We start from the raw sequence: 19,754 nt of genomic DNA, 5'->3' as shown, positions 1-19,754 counted from the left end.
ACATCATCACAGAGCCTGGTACTGCCGCCTGCACACTGAAGACTGGAGAGCTGCACCTTCCACCGCAGGAGAGGAAGACCAGCCTCTTGTCATGGGCAGCCTCCCCCTCCCCCACGCCTGTCCCCCTTCCTCCTGCGGACATTTGCCTGCCTCACTAGTTCTGACTGGAATGGCTTAGGCTCCCACGATACCGTTGGGAGACCCAGTATTTCTGCCAGCCCTCTGAGGGCAATGGGCTGCTGCATTTGGCACACTCTTTGCAGAGTCCTGGAGTTTCTCTAGACGTTTCGGTTGCTGAACAAGATGTTTATTGGATTGCAGGGATGTGCATTTTTTTCTCTTTGTTACTTTACAAGCATACTTTTTTCCCCCAAACTCTTGTTTATTAAACTTTCCATACAAAAAGTAATATAGAAAAAATAAAAAAATGTTGTCATCACCATAATAAACATTATAATTATCACAGAATCCATAAACAAAAGTGTACAAGTTTACCAATCCCACCTTTCCCCCCTTCCCCTCCATACCCTAACGTCAGGCCGATTCAGTAAAAAGTGTGGGAGAGCCGGTGCTCCATGTTGGGCGCTGGCTCGCCCCGACACACGCCCAGGCACCTCTCCTGGGCACATGATTCTGTATTCAAATTAGGGATTGCGCTATTAAGGAGGCGCTAGGGACAATAGCGCGTCCCTAGCGCCTCATTAGTGATAGAAGCAGCTGTCAGCGGGTCCAACAACTGACGCTCAATTTTACCAGCATCGGTTTTCAAACCTGCTGACAGCCATGGGTTAGGAAAACGGATACCGGCCAAATTGAGCATCCGTTTTTCTAACCCACTCACCAGCAGGCTAAATTTTTTTAAATTTTAGGTTCCTCCGATTTCATATTGCTATGATATTAAGTCAGAGGGTGTACAGAAAAGCAGTATTTTCTGCTTTTCTGTACACTTTTCCCAGTGCTTTCTAATGTTAACACCTGCCCTTGGGCTGGCGTTAATTTCTGAGAATAAAATGTGCGGCTTGGCCGAGCGCAGTGTTTTGTATCGACCTGATAGTGACTTGCACACTCCATCATAATCTATTTTAGGCATATCACAAACAGACAAGAAACTGCATTCATTTAAGAATTAAACACTAGACTCCTAGCCTGGGGGTAGAGAGCCATCAAATATTTGTGCCAAATGTCCATTTCCTTGTTGAAAACAACTTTGCAGAGAAAAATAAAAAACTTAGCAGTTTGTATAATCGAAGTTTCCATCATATTTGTGTGGATAAAATTGATTTTTTTGTGAGAGATAAAAAGAAATTAAAAAACACAACCCCCTCCCAAAAAAAGAAACAAAATGAATAGCATTTTTCCTGTGCAGACTCCTGTTGAAGAGAAGTAACACTGGAGGCGGGAGAGAGAATTTACAGCTCTCTAAGCGGTAGCTCATTAGAATATCTGAGGGAGGGACTTACTCCTGCTCCTCATTTACTCTCGCCATGGAGCCAGCCAATTGCATTTTAGTATTTTAGAGAGGGGGGAGATGGCTGTGTTCTTTCCGACTCTTTTTTGGGTTGGTAGGGATGATTAAATGGGTAAATGGTTGGGAGGGAAATTGGAGTGGGCTTTTGCTTTTGGTAATAAAAGAAAGATCATTGCATTTTAAAATGGGTTTACTATTTGTGCTTTTGTAATTTTGGGAGGTTTGTTGTGCCCTTGCCTTCTATGACAGAGAGGGAGGGGTCATGATTGTATTTTGTCTCAGCTATTGATATATTCTATTGTATTTATTGTTGTCTGAGATAAAGATGTATTTGATACGCCTGTCGGTCGCAGTCGGCTGTGACCACTTCTGCTCACCTCTCTCTTCTCTTCTGTGACTCCGTTGGGGAAAGTGTTGGCCTCTGCCAGCTACCGCCGACCCACCAGGTGATCCCGGGATGGAATGGGCGCTGCCGACTGCCATCTTGACTCCGGGATCACATAGGCGCGCGCACGCACACGCACAGGTCAGGTTAAGCACTGCTTGGCGGGAACCTCAGGGGAGTCCCCCCGCTGATGACTCTCCACTCCTGGATACTTAAGCCGATCGAACCTGACCGCTGACGACTTGGCAACGAGTTCCCTCATTGCCAATTCTGCACCTCACACTACGGACTTACCGTTCCAGCTCCTACTCTGGCGAGACACCCTCTGGGTACCCGCTCCACGGGGGGGCCCTTCCTTGTCTCTGGCTATCCGCTCCTCGGAGGGCCTTCTGCCTTGGGCTATCTCTCTACCCTGCATCCCAGGACTACTGCTGGAACGCGCCTCGCTGTGAGTGCTCTGAATCCTTGGATTACTTCCTACCTCCGGGCCACTACCACGTTCACCTTCATAGGACCTCCTACGAGCACCTCATCCTGTGGACCTCCTCCATACCATCATCTGTGGGGAATCCTCTGGCGTACCCCGTGCTACCATTCCTGATCTACATGAGGAACCCCCGCTGGTGTACCCAGCGCTGCGGGCCACTACCAAGCCATCTCCACGAGAGGACCTTATCGGTGTACCCCGCCCTGCGGACCATTACCGGATTACTACTAGTAGGTATTCCCTCTGGGTTTACCCCCATCTCACGAACATCGTGCTTGGTCTCTGCACTGCCCGCTTCTCGGGCAGTCCTTCTCTGTCTCTAATAAAGACTCTGTTCCACAGCTGTGTCTGAAGCCTGCTGAGACCTCGCCTCCCGACGGTGAGACTCACAGGGCTCCTCCCTGTGGCTGGTATCATCGCTCCCTTCGGCCCAAGGGCCCACAAACATACAAAACCCTAACAGTATTTACTGCAATTTATTTTTATTGTTGTAAATCACGTTGAGTCCCTAGGGTGGAATGTGGCAGATAAATTACAATGTATTTATTTAAAATATTTATAACCCGCACCCTCCAGGGTTCAAGGCAGCGTACAAGAAATCAAGCATAAAAATATAGAGCATATGAAAACAATTGTAGAATAAAGAAAACATATTTCTGATAAAGCCTGAAAATCAAGGTCAATTGTACTAACTAAGAGACTTTTAGGAACCCAATGGAAGGAAAGACTAAAAAGGATTTAGCATAGAAGAGAACAATAAGCTAGGGAGGACCAACGGACTCAGTCTACCAGCTCAAAATCCTCTCTACATGATGACGTTTTGAGCGCCTTTTTGAAATCCTGAGAATGTGTCACGGTTCATTAGGACACAAGCAGTGAGTTCCACAACAGTGGACCGGTGGCTGAGAACTCCCACTCTCATGCCTCAGTGAGATGTACGGAACATGGAGAGGGAACCTCCAGCAGCCCCCAGTGAGCAGATGTCAAGGTCCCAGCTGGAGTGGAGATCTGCAAAATCGAGCTAATCCTTGGCGATGAGGCGCTATACAATAGTTTATGAATGATCATTATCAATTTGTGCTTAATCTGCCGTTGGATAAGGAGCGGAGAACAGGACCATGATCCTTTATGTTTGGAAATTGTGAAGGGAAAAGCAGAGAAGACCTGCCTCCTGGAGACGGCATTTCACTGAATGTAGATGATAGGGTGCCCTGGTTCTAGCAGGAAGGTTCAGGAGAGCAATCTATGTAAGAAAAACTAAAGATGGGGTGAGCATGAGAGCATAAACCAATGGACCATGTTTTAATTCCAAAGAACTTTTTAAATCTACTACTGCTTGCTTTGCTCACCAACTCTGCCAGCGAGCTCTCCGCTCTAGACTCCATGTTTGTGCCTTAGGGGAAAATGAAAGCTGGATAAGGCAAATGACTTTAATGAAAGGAAGGGTGGAGAGAGTGAGCTCCATCCCACCCCTCCTTTCTTCCCCCCCCCCTTGACTGAGCGTGTGTGGATATTAAGGGAACCCTCCAAAAAGAGGTGATAATTGTACGCCAACATCAAAAATTGAGTTTTATGACTTTATCAGCTGGATGTGTACATTATCGGTACCTTGTACTTAAGAACATAAGAACATAAGAAAATGCCATTCTGGGTCAGACCAAGGGTCCATCAAGCCCAGCATCCTGTTTCCAACAGTGGCCAATCCAGGCCATAAGAACCTTGCAAGTACCCAAAAACTAAGTCTATTCCATGTTACCATTGCTAATGGCAGTTGCTATTCTCTAAGTGAACTTAATAGCAGGTAATGGACTTCTCCTCCAAGAACTTATCCAATCCTTTTTTAAACACAGCTATACTAACTGCACTAACCACATCCTCTGGCAACAAATTCCAGAGTTTAATTGTGCGTTGAGTAGAAAAGAACTTTCTCTGATTGGTTTTAAATGTGCCCTATGCTACTTCATGGAGTGCCCCCTAGTCTTTCTATTATCCGAAAGAGTAAATAACCGATTCACATCTACCCGTTCTAGACCCCTCATGATTTTAAACACCTCTATCATATCCCCCCTTAGCCGTCTCTTCTCCAAGCTGAAAAGTCCTAACCTCTTTAGTCTTTCCTCATAGGGGAGCTGTTTCATTCCCCTTATCATTTTGGTAGCCCTTCTCTTTACCTTCTCCATCGCAATTATATCTTTTTTGAGATGCGGCGACCAGAATTGTACACAGTATTCAAGGTGCAGTCTCACCATGGAGCGATACAGAGGCATTATGACATTTTCCGTTTTATTCACCACTCCCTTTCTAATAATTTCCAACATTCTGTTTGCTTTTTTGACTGCCGCAGCACACAGAACTGACGATTTCAATGTGTTATCCACTATGACGCCTAGATCTCTTTCTTGGGTTGTAGCACCTAATATGGAACCCAACATTGGGGTAGATTTTCAGAGCCCTGCTCGCCTAAATCCGCCCAAAACCGGGCGGATTTAGGCGAGCAGGGCCCTGCGCGCCGGGAAGCCTATTTTACATAGGCCTCCCGGCGCGCGCAGAGCCCCGGGACTCGCGTACGTCCCGGGGTTCTCGGAGGGGGGCGTGTCGGGGGCGGGGCCGGAGCGCGCGGCGTTGCGGGGGCGTGTCGGCAGCGTTTTGGGGGCGGGTACGGGGCGTGGCTACGGCCCGGGGGCGTGGCCGCGCCCTCCGTACCCGCCCCCAGGTCGCGGCCCTGGCGCGCAGCAGGCCCGCTGGCGCGCGGGGATTTACGTCTCCCTCCGGGAGGCGTAAATCCCCCGACAAAGGTAAGGGGGGGGTGTAGACAGGGCCGGGTGGGTGGGTTAGGTAGGGGAAGGGAGGGTAAGGTGAGGGGAGGGCAAAGGAAAGTTCCCTCCGAGGCCGCTCCGATTTCGGAGCGGCCTTGGAGGGAACGGGGGGAGGCAGCGCGGCTCGGCGCGCGCAGGCTATACAAAATCGATAGCCTTGCGCGCGCCGATCCAGGATTTTAGTGGATACGCGCGGCTCCGCGCATATCTACTAAAATCCAGCGTACTTTTGCTTGAGTCTGATGCGCAAGCAAAAGTAGACTGATCGCGCTTCTTTTAAAATCTACCCCATTGTGTAATTATAGCATGGGTTATTTTTCCCTTTAGGCATCACCTTGCACTTATCCACATTAAAATTAATCTGCCATTTGGATGCCCAATTTTCCAGTCTCACGTCTTCCTGCAATTTATCACAATCTGCTTGTGATTTAACTACTCTGAACAATTTTGTGTCATCTGCAAATTTGATTATCTCACTTGTCGTATTTCTTTCCAGATCATTTATAAATATATTGAAACGTAAGGGTCCCAATACAGATCCCTGAGGCACTCCACTGTCCACTCCCTTCAACTGAGAAAATTGTCCATTCAATCCTACTCTCTGTTTCCTGTCTTTTAGCCAGTTTGCAATCCACGAAAGGACATCGCCACCTATCCCATGACTTTTTACTTTTCCTAGAAGCCTCTCATGAGGAACTTTGTCAAATGCTTTCTGAAAATCCAAGTACACTACATCTACCGGTTCACCTTTATCCAGATGTTTATTAACCCTTTCAAAAAAGTGAAGCAGATTTGTGAGGCAAGACTTGCCTTGAGTAAAGGCATGCTGACTTTGTTCCATTAAACCATGTCTTTCTATATGTTCTGTGATTTTGATGCTTAGAACACTTTCCACTATTTTTCCTGGTACTGAAGTCAGGCTAACCAGTACTTGCTCTGTTGAGGGTGGAGTAATGGAGGTAGGTGTCTGTGCATTTGTGTGTAACGTTCAGTGGACAAGGCATGCTTCGCTGCCACGCAGCCAAAGTACTTATCCATCTATGTAGTGGCAAGCCACAGCAGATACCCGTATAATTACTATGCGCCTAACTGGTGGCTGCTTCCCTCTGCCAGATAGACAGATAAATCAGAAGTTATCTGGGTAAGTTGACGACGGCAGCTGCTGCCACTTACCCCTGAAGCGTGTCAGGGATGCCTCTACCCCTTTCCCGAATTAAAATTTGCTTCGCTTGACTACGCTACAGCCTATCTCCAGACCCAGACCTCTGCTTCGCCCGTCTACGCATTGCCTATCTCCAGACCCAGACCTCTGCTTCGCCTGTCTACGCATTGCCTATCTCCAGACCCAGACCTCTGCTTCATCCGACTACGCATTGCCTATCTCCAGACCCAGAACTCCACTTTGCCTGACTATGCTTTTGACCATCTCTGTGATCAGACCTCTGCCTTGCTTGCCACTGCCTTCGGATTGCTGCCAGCCCTGACTCAAGCCTACCATTGGATGCCTCTTCAGCTTACTCCCTGGACGTGGTTTCTTCAGGCTTCGGCCTGCTTTTGCTCGAGCGCCCTGTCTGCCTTTGTTCCATTGGCGCCAGGACATTATCCATTCCAGGGTAAGACTGTACCATCTCTCACCTGCTGTCTCTGGGCTGAACCAACTCCTACCTCAACTACATACAGAGGCCCACCTAAGTCCTGCCGGCCCCGGCACCCAAAGGCTCAACCCACGGGGAACGAGGGTTGGTATAGGTGAAGCTCCAGCGGCCTCTGTCTATCAGCCTACTCCGTCTGCCTGCGTCAACCCCCACCTCGGCCCAAGGGTCCACCTCCGACGCAACAGCGGAGGCCGGCCAGGACACGCCTTTATTGGAGTGGACTGGGTGGGAACTGGGGAAGGCTCGATCGCATCGCTGTACACTTTTAAATAAAATCCCCCCCCGCAGCGTGAGTGGGCACCCATAGGCACATGCGTGCGCCAATATAAAATCGGCATGCATGTGAACGTTGGTATCAGATTTTATAACATGCGTGCAGTGACATGCACGTTATAAAATTGGCACGTCCTTTTTAAAATGTACCTTTATGGTTTTATATACAGTATCTTGCTTATCTTTTGCCTTCTGTTATTGTCCTTCAAGGAATCTCGTTTAAAACCCTTCTCACTAGGTTAGTGAGTGTATTACAGGGGTGGCCAATTTCAGTCCTCGGCAGCCACAATGAATATGCATGAGATATATTTGCATACAACGAAGGCCATGTATGCAAATCTATCTCATGCATATGCATTGCGGATCTCCTGAAAAGCTGGCCTGATTGTGGATCTCAAGGACTGGAGTTGGCCACCCCTAGTCTATTGGCAAAGATGCTCTTTCCATTTCTTCACAGGTGTATCTCATCTCTTCTCAGCCGACCTTCTTCATTGATACCACGATCCAAGAAACTGAGCCCTGTCGTCAGCACCACCCAGGTGATCCTATGTTCATCGTAAGGAAGAGCCTGCCCTTCGCCATACCTTTACCCTGGAATGGAAGGCTAGAACAAGAACAGCACCTGAGCCCCTGCTTTTCTCACCCATGCTCCCAGTGCCATGGAGCATTTCTGATCTTAGGTACGGAGAAGTGGCTTAGTGGTTATGGCGGCACACTGAGGACCAGGTAAGCCAGGGATCTAACCCTGTTTCTCCCACCAATGCTCCTTGGGCACCTTTGCCCTCTATTGCCTCAACAGAGATTGTAAGCCCTCTGGGGCAAGGACTTATTTACTGTACCTGAATTGTAACTTGCCTTGAGTAAAGGTTGGTAAAGGGGGAGTAATTAAATCCAAACCCGGACCTTGTGGTATCATTGGTACCTACATGGGTAAGCAGCATGGGGTGGGCAATTCCAGTCCTCGAGGGCCACAAACCTGTCGAGGTTTTAGGATATCCTAATGAATATGCATGACATAGATTTGCATACAACTGAGGCAGAGTGCATGCAAATCTCTCTCATGCATATTCATTAGGGATATCCTGAAAACCAGACTGGTTTGTGGCCCTCGAGGACTGGAAGTGCCCACCCCTGACTGTTAGCGGGTCCTATTATATCTCAAAATGCAGGCCATTTCTGTTATTTATTGATTTATTCAGTTTTATTGCCCATCACGGCTCAGTTTCTTGGATCATGGTATCAATGAAGAATGGATCAGAATGTGTACATTCATGATAAACAATACCAGCACAAAACATAACCAGCATAATCAATCCCTAGCCATATTTAAATCTCCACTCCTTCAGGAAACACTTTTTCAAGCCTCACCTTTACTTTTTCTAAAACGTGGGTAGGAGGGGGGGGGGGGAGATAGCCCCCTAAACCAGTTGTTTTTAACTCAGGTGGGGGATAAAAGTGATCCTGGCTTGGCCCCAGCTATTTTGTTTTACAGGGATGTAGGATGAGAAGGGAAATGAATGGTCACCGGGCCCCAAGTTAAAATGGAAGTAAGTTAACTTTACTTCCATTTTAGCTCATTTTGCTTTACTTTAATATAAAATGAGATGCACAGAACACAATCTTGTGCGCAATCCATTTTATTTCCTTATTACTTCTGAGGTAGTTACCGCGGCAGTTACCATTATTGGTGTTAAAATGTAATGCTTTTTTCCACGGTTTTATTACATCGACCCCTTTGTGCAGTGACTGTAGTACTTTAAGTGGTACACGTGAGTGAGTCAAGCTTTGTATTACAGTACTGCCGTATGTTGTAATAGTCCCATACATGTGTGCAGCATGCTTGAGAAGATGACAAAAGTGTTATGTTTAAAGGTCTTTTTTGTACATGTATAAAGTGCTAGTACTAGAAGCAGGACTAAAAGTGTATAGGACAGAGAGGGAGCAAAGCTGTGATCGAAAAGAAAGACGGACTATGTCGCTTACTGGCCTGTAAAAGTTATTTTTAATGGCTTATGGTTAAAAAAAATATCGATGACTAGATGAACGTCTATAAAGCCTGGTAAATATGGCCCAGAAACAAGGAAACAGAATTCTTTCGAGCAGTAGGATAAACTTTCCAAGTTCTATTGAGATCAATGTTTAAAACACCAAAGGTCAGCTGCATGAAACATTTTGCCCTCCTAAACACACATTGTCACCTTTTTAAGCCTGTTTCATGACAATTGCCGTCTTTCCACTCCCAAAAGCCCGACCCCTCTATCAACACATAGAAACGGGGCCGAGCAGTCTGGGAAAGAAACAACTTCAAGGGTGGGTGGGGGCAAAGCCGGGATTCCAGTTTCCCCGGGATACCAAATATGGTAAGGAGCTCCCGGGACTGAGGAGTCAGAGGCGGCGGACCGATCTGTACCGTACAATGCGTGCATGTCAAAGCGAAAGCTCCCCCAGTAGTGCCCGCGCCTCCGGGGAAGCTCAGACCCGGGGCCCAGTCGCCGGACACCGCTCGGCTTTCGACAGGGAGCTGACGTCACCAAGCCACAAACTGCTCTGATTTTTTTTTGTGTGTGTGTATGTGTAAGGTAAAGTGCATGGAAGGATCTCCAACCTGCACTCGAGTACTTCCAGGAAGTTTCCTACGGGCCCCTCTCCGGGGAATCTCGGAAGCTCACCGTCGCCCCGAGGCATGGGAGGGGAGTAGAGGGGGGTGGAAACAGCGATAAACGCAACCCCCAACTCCCCAAGGGGCAGGTCGAGGAGGAGGCGGGGCGCTGGCAACTCATGAATAATTCAGCAGAGACTCCGCCCACGGGCACCTTCTCCGAGCCCAGTTTGTGCCGAAGTTTGTTTGGGACGGGGAAAGGAGCTCGGCCGGGGGGCTGCCGCGAATTTCTCCCACTGTGACGTCACGGCGCTCGGAACTTTGCAGAACTTTCCTACCCGCGCTTCTTTGCTCTTCTGTCGGTGGCGACCTTGGCTCCTGCCGGAGCAGATCGACTTCTTAACTTGCTCTTCTTTTCCTGACATAAGTCTTCCAGGGAACGCTTGTCGAGGGCATTGTTTCTCCCCCCCCTCCCCCCACCCGTGGGGCTCCCCCAGGGCGGTCCGAAAGATGAACCCCGCTTCCGTCTTGCCCCCGCCGGGGCAGCAAGTGATCCATGTCACCCAGGACCTGGACACCGACCTCGAGGCGCTCTTCAACTCCGTCATGAACCCCAAGCCCAGCTCGTGGAGGAAGAAGATCCTGCCCGAGTCCTTCTTCAAGGAGCCCGACTCGGGCTCGCACTCGCGCCAGTCCAGCACCGACTCGGGCAGCCACCCTCCCCGGCTGGCGGTGCAGCACGTCCGCTCGCACTCCTCGCCGGCCTCCCTGCAGCTGGGAGCCGGCGCCGCGGCCACCCCAAGCCCGGCTCAGCAGCACGCCCACCTCCGCCAGCAGTCCTACGACGTGACCGACGAGCTGCCGCTGCCGCCCGGCTGGGAGATGGCGCTCACCCACACCGGCCAGAGATACTTTCTCAAGTAAGTGCCCCCCCACCCCGGGACGATCTGACATTACTTGGGGCAGAAATAACATCCGAGATTGACTCTGGGCGGGGATACAGCTACTGTAGATTGAAGGAAGACGTCCGATCGGAGATCCTTTGGGTAGGGGGCAGAGTCTGGCTACCTTGGGGCGGGGTCAAGTGGGATTATTCGGGGGGAGGTGCAGATTTGGGATTAGATGAGGAAGAGAGCGGGCGAGATTAGATTGCGTGAGAGTGGACGGCGCTGGTGGAAGGAGGGAAAAGAGTTAGGGCTGAAAGCTGCACAGGAAACCAGAGCAGGAAAGGGAATATAATGAGGGTGATGGGCGAGGAAATATAAAAAAATGGTCAAGCAGAGATGAGGGAAGAACAGTGGCCATGGGGTGGTGAAATGTAAAAAAAAAAAATTATGGGAGTTTTCGGGAGAAGAGGGTGTGTGTGAGGGGAGAGAAACCCGATCAGCAGCGCAGGTGAGGGAGATGAAGTCGGTAGGTTAGGTTTGCTTTATAGTGCGTCCATCGCCTTAAATTGATTTTATTTTTTCACTGTAAAGGGCAAGTTGGTGAACTCCTGTAGAGTTTCGTGCCGAGTAGAAGTAATGTCAACCTTGTTCCTTCCCAGAGGTGGCAGCTCTTTCGTTGGCCACCATTGCTCTTGGCTGTCTTTTCCTGCGGGCGCCAGTCCCCCGCTGGGCAGTTGCATTGAAAGCTTAAAAAAAAAAAAAGTGTCGAAAGCGGCAGAAAGTTTTAGTGCAGTAAAAGCAATAGAGCGCCTGGGCCTGTGCAGACTTTCCCTTCTGCAGTTCCTTCAGTGTTGCGTTCAAAACTTTCTTCTTGTCGTCAGTTAGCCTTTGAGCAGACCAGAAATGTAATCGGATATATTTTTTTTTATCGGTCTTGCGTGAAAATGATATGCCACATTGTGTCTGTTTAGACTTGGGAGACAGGGGCATGTGCTTTTTTTTTTTTTTCTTCAAGGTGTTTATTTTTTGTTCGCGGGTGCTCATTGAAGTGAGCCCCGGTGTATTCGGTGCATATTATGTCCCGGAGCTGAGAAAGCTGGATACATGACATGATTGAAAGGGGATTTCTGGCCTGCTCTCCATGTCACGTGGTAGTTAGGATGTTTAGGAACGTCTTGAGTTTGAGGACATCATGTGGCTAATTGATGGGCTTTTGTATACTGGGAGCCCTTAATATTTTTTTTTCCATAAACACTTTAATGTTGGTAGAGCATCTCTTTCTATAAACTCAACATCTTAAAAAAACTCAAACCCCTCCTCCACACCCACGATTTCCGTACAGTCGTACAGACCACCATGCTCACGAAACTAGACTACTGTAACTCCCTGCTACTAGGACTTCCTGCATCCACCGTCAGACCCCTTCAGATTCTACAAAACTCCATGGCTAGAATCATAACCGGCACACGCAAAAGGGACCACATTACCCCCATACTAAAGGACCTACATTGGTTGCCAATATCCTACCGCTCTCAATACAAAACACTCACCATCCTTCACAACTCCCTACATAAACACAATCACACCTGGCTCGATGAAATGCCTCGCTACCGCTCCTCCGACCGCCCCACAAGAACAACCCTTACAGACACCCTTCACATCCCAACCCTCAAAGTAGCGCACTCAACCCACACCAGAGGAAGAGCTTTCTCCGTTGCTGGTCCCACCCTCTGGAACTCCCTCCCCACCCTCCTACGCCAAGAGACATCTTTTCACAATTTCAAGAAAGGAGTCAAGACATGGCTCTTCCGACAGGCCTATCCCGAACCAAACCTAACCTCTCCCCCCTCAGCTCCCCCTGCTCAACCTTGTACCCCCCTGCCCCCCTTCTCAGCTCCTCCCTACTCGGCCTCCCACGTTTCACCCTACCCTCCGCCCGACCTTTCCCTCGTCTCCTCCCCCCAGCCTCTCCCCCCTTTTCCTTGTCACCTGGCCGACCCTCCACCCTTAGCATTCCCCCTCCCCGCTACTCCCTTTATACCTTCTAAAAACGCATTCCCTGGTGATTCCCAGTGATTACCTTCCCTCAACCCCTCCGTATCCCTATGTAGGTAAAGAGATCCTTGTATATTTAAATCTCTGTACCCCTTTCCCGCCCTACTCACCCTGCCCCTCCAATACCCTTTTGCTAACCAATTAACCCTTTTCCCTTCTATACCGCCCTTAAAACATCCTAACCCCCTTCTTATTTCATATTTAAGTGAATACTTTAAGTAAATGTCTCTCATTACCTCCTTAGCTCTACAATTTTGATTATGACTGTACTTATCATCAACTGTATATAGTTGCAGCTATTTGTGTTCTTTCACTCCTTTCTGTCCAGCCTTTGCCCTTCCCTTAGCCTCCCCTCTCCCACTCCCCGGTATCCTCCCTTTCCCACTCCCCTCCCCTCTACTATTGCTCTACTACGCTATTGTTTTACCTATTTATCAGTTTTACTGTGTTATTGTTATATTGTAACTTTCCTCCTTTGAGTTTTTTGTAAACCGGCATGATGTGTTTCACGAATGTCGGTAAATAAAAGTTAATAAATAAATAAATAAATAAATCACAGCTGAAGCTGCCTGACCTAGACCAGGATAATGGTATTCTTTCAACACCCTTAGTTTAACCACCCTATGTCAATTTATATCCCCTACACCAGAGGGACCCGTTTGTGCTGTTAAAAAACATTGTAAATATGTAAATTTTGTTTACAAATAAAATAAATTACCCAGCCAGTCAGGTTTTCAGGATATCCACAATGAATATGTAACATCAATCTGCATGCACTGGGCAATGTTGCCTATATTGTTTGGATTGTGATAAGTGAGTTGTAACGCACTAAGGTACAAAGACCTCCAGTTTGCCAAAAAGTATGCATGCATGAGACAGATATTCCAAATATACTCTGAGTCAGAGTATGTATAGATAATTTTTGCAGCACTGGAAAAATGTCACAACCTGAATATTTCTATATATTTGGCTGTTTGACACTTGTGGACTATGCATCAATATATCTAGCTAATATGAACATTAAACATTCTTCCAGTGCTGTGTAACTGTGCCAGTATTGCTTTAACAAGATTTTTTTTTTCAATGTGGCTTCAGAATATTGGTAAATAGTACTTTCTGAGGTCTTGTGGCCAGTATAATTTAATCATATGGTTCAAAGTAAGGATAGCTATATACAGTAATAGGCATGGAGTAAATTCAGGCAGGGAGGAATTCCTCACACCATCCTGCCATTCCCACATGAAGGAAATGAAATCTGTAGGTGCAATCACTGACTAGTGAGAAGAGCCAATTTGTAATTCGCAAATAAATTCCCACTGCCATTTTTGTTTCCTGTGGAAGGCACCAAAGTCCATGAGTATGTCAGCTAAGGGCATCCCCTTGTACAGATGCTGCTTTCTGGTGAATCCATAAGCAGCTACTGCTCTTTACATAAGAATCTGCTGATTCCTTTAATGTGCAGAGGAAAATCTTACTTTTATTGAATTTTAAACAGTTTAAAGTCTGAAAAGCCTGCCTTACCACTAAGGCTTTCATGATGTAAAATTGTGCAGAGAAATGTGTCCCAACTATAACTGTGTGCCATGAAAAGCAAAGACAACACATCTGTACAATCAGACTAAACCAAAGTCTGCTAGAATGACGTACATATCTCTCTGTACCAGATCAAGATGGTTCCATTGATGCTATCTTCACTTAGTCAAAGTTTTCCAAACTTGCCCGGGGGGGACGGACCCCACAGCCTGTTGAGTTTTCAGGATATCCACAAGGAACGTGCATGAAATAAATTTGCAAATCCCTGCATATACAAATTTGCTACCGTAATGTTTCTGATATACATAAGATAAAAGACCGTAAGGCCCATTCAGTCTGCCCAACTGTCCCGTTAATTTAGCATCACTTCCTTAGAGATCCCCTGTATTTATCCCATGCTTTCTTGAATTCAGATACTGTTTGCTGTTCCACATATCCACCACCCTCTCTGTAAAGAAATATTACCTAAGATTACTCCTGAGTCCCCACTCCCTTTCACCCTCATCTCAGGACCCCTCTTTCTAGAACCTCCTTGCCATTGAAAAAGGCTCACCTCCTGTGCATGGAAACCCTTGAGATATTTTACCGTCTCTATTCTAGCTCCCCTATCTCACTTTTTCTTCAGGGTGTACATGTTTAGATCTTTGTCTATCCTCATGAGCTTTAGAACGAAGACCACTGACCGTTTTAGTCGCCGCCCTCTGGACCGACTCCATCCTATTTAGATCCTTTGGAAAGTGCGGTCTCCAGAATTGTACACAGTATAACAAGTGAGGACTCACCAGGGACCTATACAGGGGCAATAATGCCTCCCTTTTTCTGCTGACCATTCCTCTCCCTATGCAGCCAAGCAGCTTTCTGGCTTTTACCATCATTTTTATCTACCTGTTTGCCATCTTAAGATCATCAGATACAGTTACTCCCAGATCCTGCTCTTCCTTTGTGCTTAGAAGAATTTCACCTCCAATACTGTACCTTTCCCTTTGATTTCTGCATCCTGAATGCATTACTCTGCATTTTTTTTAGCATTAAATCTGAGCTGCTAGACCTTAGACCATTCTTCAAGCTTCCTAGATCCCACCCCACCTCATGTTTTCCACTTCTTCCTGGCTTATCTACCCTGTCACAGATTTTGGTATCATTGGCAAAAAGACGAACCTTTCCCGACAACCATGCTGTTATATTGCTCACAAAAATGTTGAAAAGATGTAGTCCATATTCAGTGTGGATATTCTGAAAACCTGACTGGCTGTGGAGTGCCCTGGTCTAAGCCAGTGTTTCCCCCAACCCTCTTCTGGAGGCACAAAATGAATATACATGAGAGATTTACATACATAGGAACATAAGAGGTGCCATACCCGGTCAGACCAAGGGTCCATCAAGCCCAGCTTCCTGTTTCCAACAGTGGCCAAACCAAGTCACGTACCTGTGTATGCAAGTCTAGCACATGACTATTCATTATGGGTATCCGGAAAACCCAACTGGGCTAGGTGTGCCTCTAGAAGAGGGTTGGGAAACACTGCTTTAAGAAAAGGGGAATTAAATGTGTGGATAGTTATCATGTGCAGGAGAGGGGAGCTGACCTGTGACCTCCAGGATAAAAAAATTCTGTTCTCTAAGCAAGTGGCGCTGAAACCAGTCCTTGGGGGGCTAAAAATCTGAATGACTGGATGGAGTTGGGAGAAGGGAGCCCAAGGCTGGTTTGAGCAGCACTGCAGGTCTGATGGGCGCGCTGTTAGCCTGCGTTCACACCATGCTCACTTTGGCGGGGCCCAGAATTAAGGATTAGATATTGGCAAAAGAATTTAGAAGCAGACCCTCCAAAAACAGCAAATAGTGAGCCACTGACAAACTCTGAAGAGAAGGGCTCTGAACTAATAAGAGTAATTCATATTTTTAGGGCGTAGTTCACAACAAGCGAGAGTGCCTATTGTTGAGAGTCAAGTCCATCTGTGTGCATGTGTGGCCATGGGACTTTAATCAAGCGGTCAGTTGAGAACCTGCAGCAATTTGAATGGGTGCGTGGGGGGGGGGGGGGGGGTGGCAGCAGGTGTCCGTGCCCCCTGCTGTTGCTGCCAGTGCTCTCCTCCTGCGGACTTGGAGGAAGGCGAGGAGTCTGAAGGGAAACACGCTGCTGGCTCCTCATCAACCTGTTCTGCCTGTCTGTAAGCTGGCCCAGCTCCTGCTGCCACCTGGCCGTAAACGAGTGCTTGTGTTATTGTGAGTAGCGGGGTGAAATGCTGGGCAATGTTATTTGGGATTAAGTGAGGGGATATCTCTTTGGCTCTTCAGTTCAGAACTGGCCTAAATGTAGAGGCAAAAAACACTATCCTTGATGTGTAAGGCACTTTAGAAATATCCTGGCACGCTGTACAGGTTTCACGTCTGATATAAGCTATGACATACTACTTTTTGCTCTTTTTGGGGGTGGGGAGATTCGATAAATGTTAATTCCTCAAAGCTGGCTTCTTATGATGTTGTTTTGTTATAGAAATGAGACAACAGGTAAAAGACCATGCAGCCTCTCTAGACTGCCCATCCACACCAATTTCTCAGCTCTACAGTCCCTCAGAGATTTCCTGCGCTTGGCCCAGGCTTTCTTGAATTCGGATGCTGTCCTTGTCTCCACCACCTCCGCTGTGGGGCTGTTCTATGCATCCATCACCCTTTTTTGTAAAGAAACATTTCCTTAGATTACTCCTGAGTCTAGTCCCTTTCACGCTTTCTAGAGCCTCCTGTGCGCTGATACCTCTGAGGCATTGAAATGTCGTTGGACGCCGGCAGCCGAGGAGGAGGAGGAAGCGGCCCCGGGCTCTGCAAGGTCGCGAATGAGCCTCTTTCACTTTCAGAGCATGGAGGACGAGTGAGGGAATTGGGAGAGAGGTGGTGGTTGGCACGGACATGTTGTGTGGGCCATTGCCTCAGTTTCCTTCCCTCCCCCTCCCCCTGTTCTGACGCCTGTGGCGTCCAGGATCCCCCTGCTTCTAGATGCTGCTGCAGCTGGCATGTCCCGTTCAACATCTGGCAGTTTGAAGCACCTCCCCTTTCATAGCAATTTTGTGGATCTCCAATTCAATCTTTATTTCTTCCGTCTGCGATGGAGGTCTGTCTCTCACACCAGAATAAATGGATATTCCATCCCCTCTTTCCAGGTTAACGCACAGGCCCACCCGGTTTATCTTATAGGCCCTGCATTTCTATTGCTTTAATATTATTTTTTATAGATTGTGCTGCCACTCCTCCCTCCCTCCCTTTCTTCCTATCCTGTCTTTCTTGAATAAATTATAACTGGTGTAACTATGTCCGAGTCATGGTTTTCGATGGTTTCCATGATAGCCACTACTTCCAAGTCAGCCTCTTCCAATTCTCTTGCAGCGGCGAGAATTCTAACAAATACTAATCGCCGAGCGCATATGTCCCCCATCCTAAAAGATCTTCACTGGCTCCCAGTAAACTTCAGGATCCTTCATAAATCACTGACAATTATCCATAAAAATATTCACCATCAAACTCCATTAGATCTTTCACACCCTCTCAAATTGCATTCGACGACCAGACCCTTAAGAGATGCCTACAAGGGATCCTTACATGTTCCCCCAATAAAAACAGTTCACCACTCAAACATCAGAGACAGGACATTCTCTATCTCAGGACCTTCCATCTGGAATGCCATGCCTCCGGACCTCAGGCAGGAAACCTGTCTACTAACTTTCAAAAAGAAACTAAAGACATGGCTATTCTGCCGAGCCTTCCCAGATACCAGCTCTACAGTCTGACTTAGAATCCTCATATCACTTATGTAAATAATCAAACGCTATTCTTGCTCACATCTTATCTTGAGGTTTGGCCTCTGCCTCCATCCCATACTCCATTGTATATAGTAATTTATTGTATTTAATAATTTATCTTTCGTTCTCCCCCTCTTTTTTTCCTTCTCCCAGTTAAGGCAACCTTGTTATAATGTAACTTTTATGCTCCTTCTAAATGTCTCTTGTTGAATTGTTGGTTATAGTTCTGCTTAGTTCGATGTAAACCGAGTTGATTTGATCTGTATCAAGAAAGTAGGTATATAAAAGCTTTAAATAAATAAATAAATCAATAAATCAATAAATTTCCTGTAGCTTTCCAGATGTTGTCCTTGTTTCCCAGTTTTCTCTCCGTGTTTAAAGGTTCACTTGCCCGAGTATTTAGGTCTTTGTTCATCTTCGATGATCCTAGTTTAAATCCTTTCTCAGTAAGTTTGCCACTCTGTGCTCGTTCTTCGATAGGTGGACCCCCATCTCTTCTCAGCAGTCCCCGAAACAACATCCCATGGTCCAGGAGGCTGAGACGCTCTCGTTGACAGCATCCACCCAATCATTCGTTCATTTCCAGGGTGCAGCCTTCCCTGCCTTGGCCTTTATCCTTGACGGTGAGGATGGCGGCAAATAACGCCTCTGCCCCCATTTGCTTTCCCTTCTCTCCCAGAGCTGTGAAGTCACTTGTGATACGCTCTGTGCGGTACCTAGCAGTACCATGAATTGTTTACATAATAATAATAAGTTTTAATTGAGGGCTTTTTTATTGCAGAAATTGCTAGAGGACTGGTTTTAGTATCTGCAAAGCATGATATAGTCTGCTATAATAACGTGTATCTGGTTTTGCTCCTTGCAGAAAGCTCGCAGATCCTTGTAGATTAAACTAAGGGAAGTGGGCCGGGTTTATGAAATGATTTTCCCATCTATTTGGAATAGGAGAAGACCTTTCGATAAATCCATCAACATTTCTGTTCGGGAATTCAGGACTATGGCTGTGCATGGAGGACTCTGGAGCATTCCTGCTTCCCATAACCTGTTCCTAGCTGATAAAAATCTCTCTTCTGTCTGCTTGGAAGGAATGGCACAGGCTGAACAGCTGCAGATATTTGGCTGTGGAATTTTGAGGATGCTTGGGGTTTTATGCCCATTTTTATGTTTTCAGAGTAATCCATCTCTTTACCTTTCTGAGCGCTGCTGATGCTGAGCTCAGGTGGATCCACGGCTTGTGCATGTCAAAGGCTTTTCAGAGTTTGGCTGGTCAACATTGCTTTGTGTTATCCCATCAGATCGCTGTTTTCCGTACAATGCCGCAGTTCAAAACTGGAAGCGGCATTTTCTGTTTTGCTTTTGCTAAGGAAGTTCAATTACATTTGTTTCTGAATCAAACACGTTTTTCTGTATATTGCAAAATCCTAAACTCTGTGCATAAACATTGGTAGAAGTAATGCTTGCTTAAAGGGCCATATGCCAAACTCGCTGGAATCATTCCCTCTAAATCTAGCCTGGATAAGAATGTCTAAATGAGGCCTCTCTTTATTTTGTTCCTGGAGGGCCAGTTATATCTTGTGTAAAATCATGTTTTTACATGCCTGTTTCAGTGAAGTTAGTTTTTTTTTTGTTTTACTACAATGTAAATGTGAAGAACTTTAAAGTAGCCCCAGGACCATGCCACCCTGTAATTAAACACCAAACCACAGGAGTGTCAGGAGTAGGGTTTGTTGTAAAGCAAACTAATAAATTGATGGAAAATGTTAATCTATTCTGACGCATTTGCCAGTGCCTCCTTTCTGAAAGGTAAA

The 19,754-nt window shown here is 46.9% G+C and overlaps 1 protein-coding gene across 2 annotated transcripts in view; it reads left to right on the top strand.

The window, feature by feature from the left end:
- The first annotated feature begins 9,455 nt into the window (after positions 1-9,455).
- Positions 9,456-19,754, top strand: part of WWTR1 (WW domain containing transcription regulator 1) — a 162,369-nt gene continuing 152,070 nt past the window's right edge. Inside the window, exon 1 of one of the 2 annotated variants that reach the window (XM_029615097.1) lies at positions 9,456-10,603. In XM_029615097.1, the coding sequence (XP_029470957.1) occupies positions 10,194-10,603 (410 nt within the window). In that variant the 5' untranslated portion in view covers positions 9,456-10,193. The remainder of the gene's footprint in view (positions 10,604-19,754) is intronic. The other variant, XM_029615096.1, reaches the window with a different exon arrangement.

This window comes from Rhinatrema bivittatum, chromosome 9, assembly GCF_901001135.1.
Source record: "Rhinatrema bivittatum chromosome 9, aRhiBiv1.1, whole genome shotgun sequence".
NCBI lineage: Eukaryota > Metazoa > Chordata > Amphibia > Gymnophiona > Rhinatrematidae > Rhinatrema > Rhinatrema bivittatum.
This window is presented reverse-complemented; position numbering and strand designations above follow the sequence as displayed.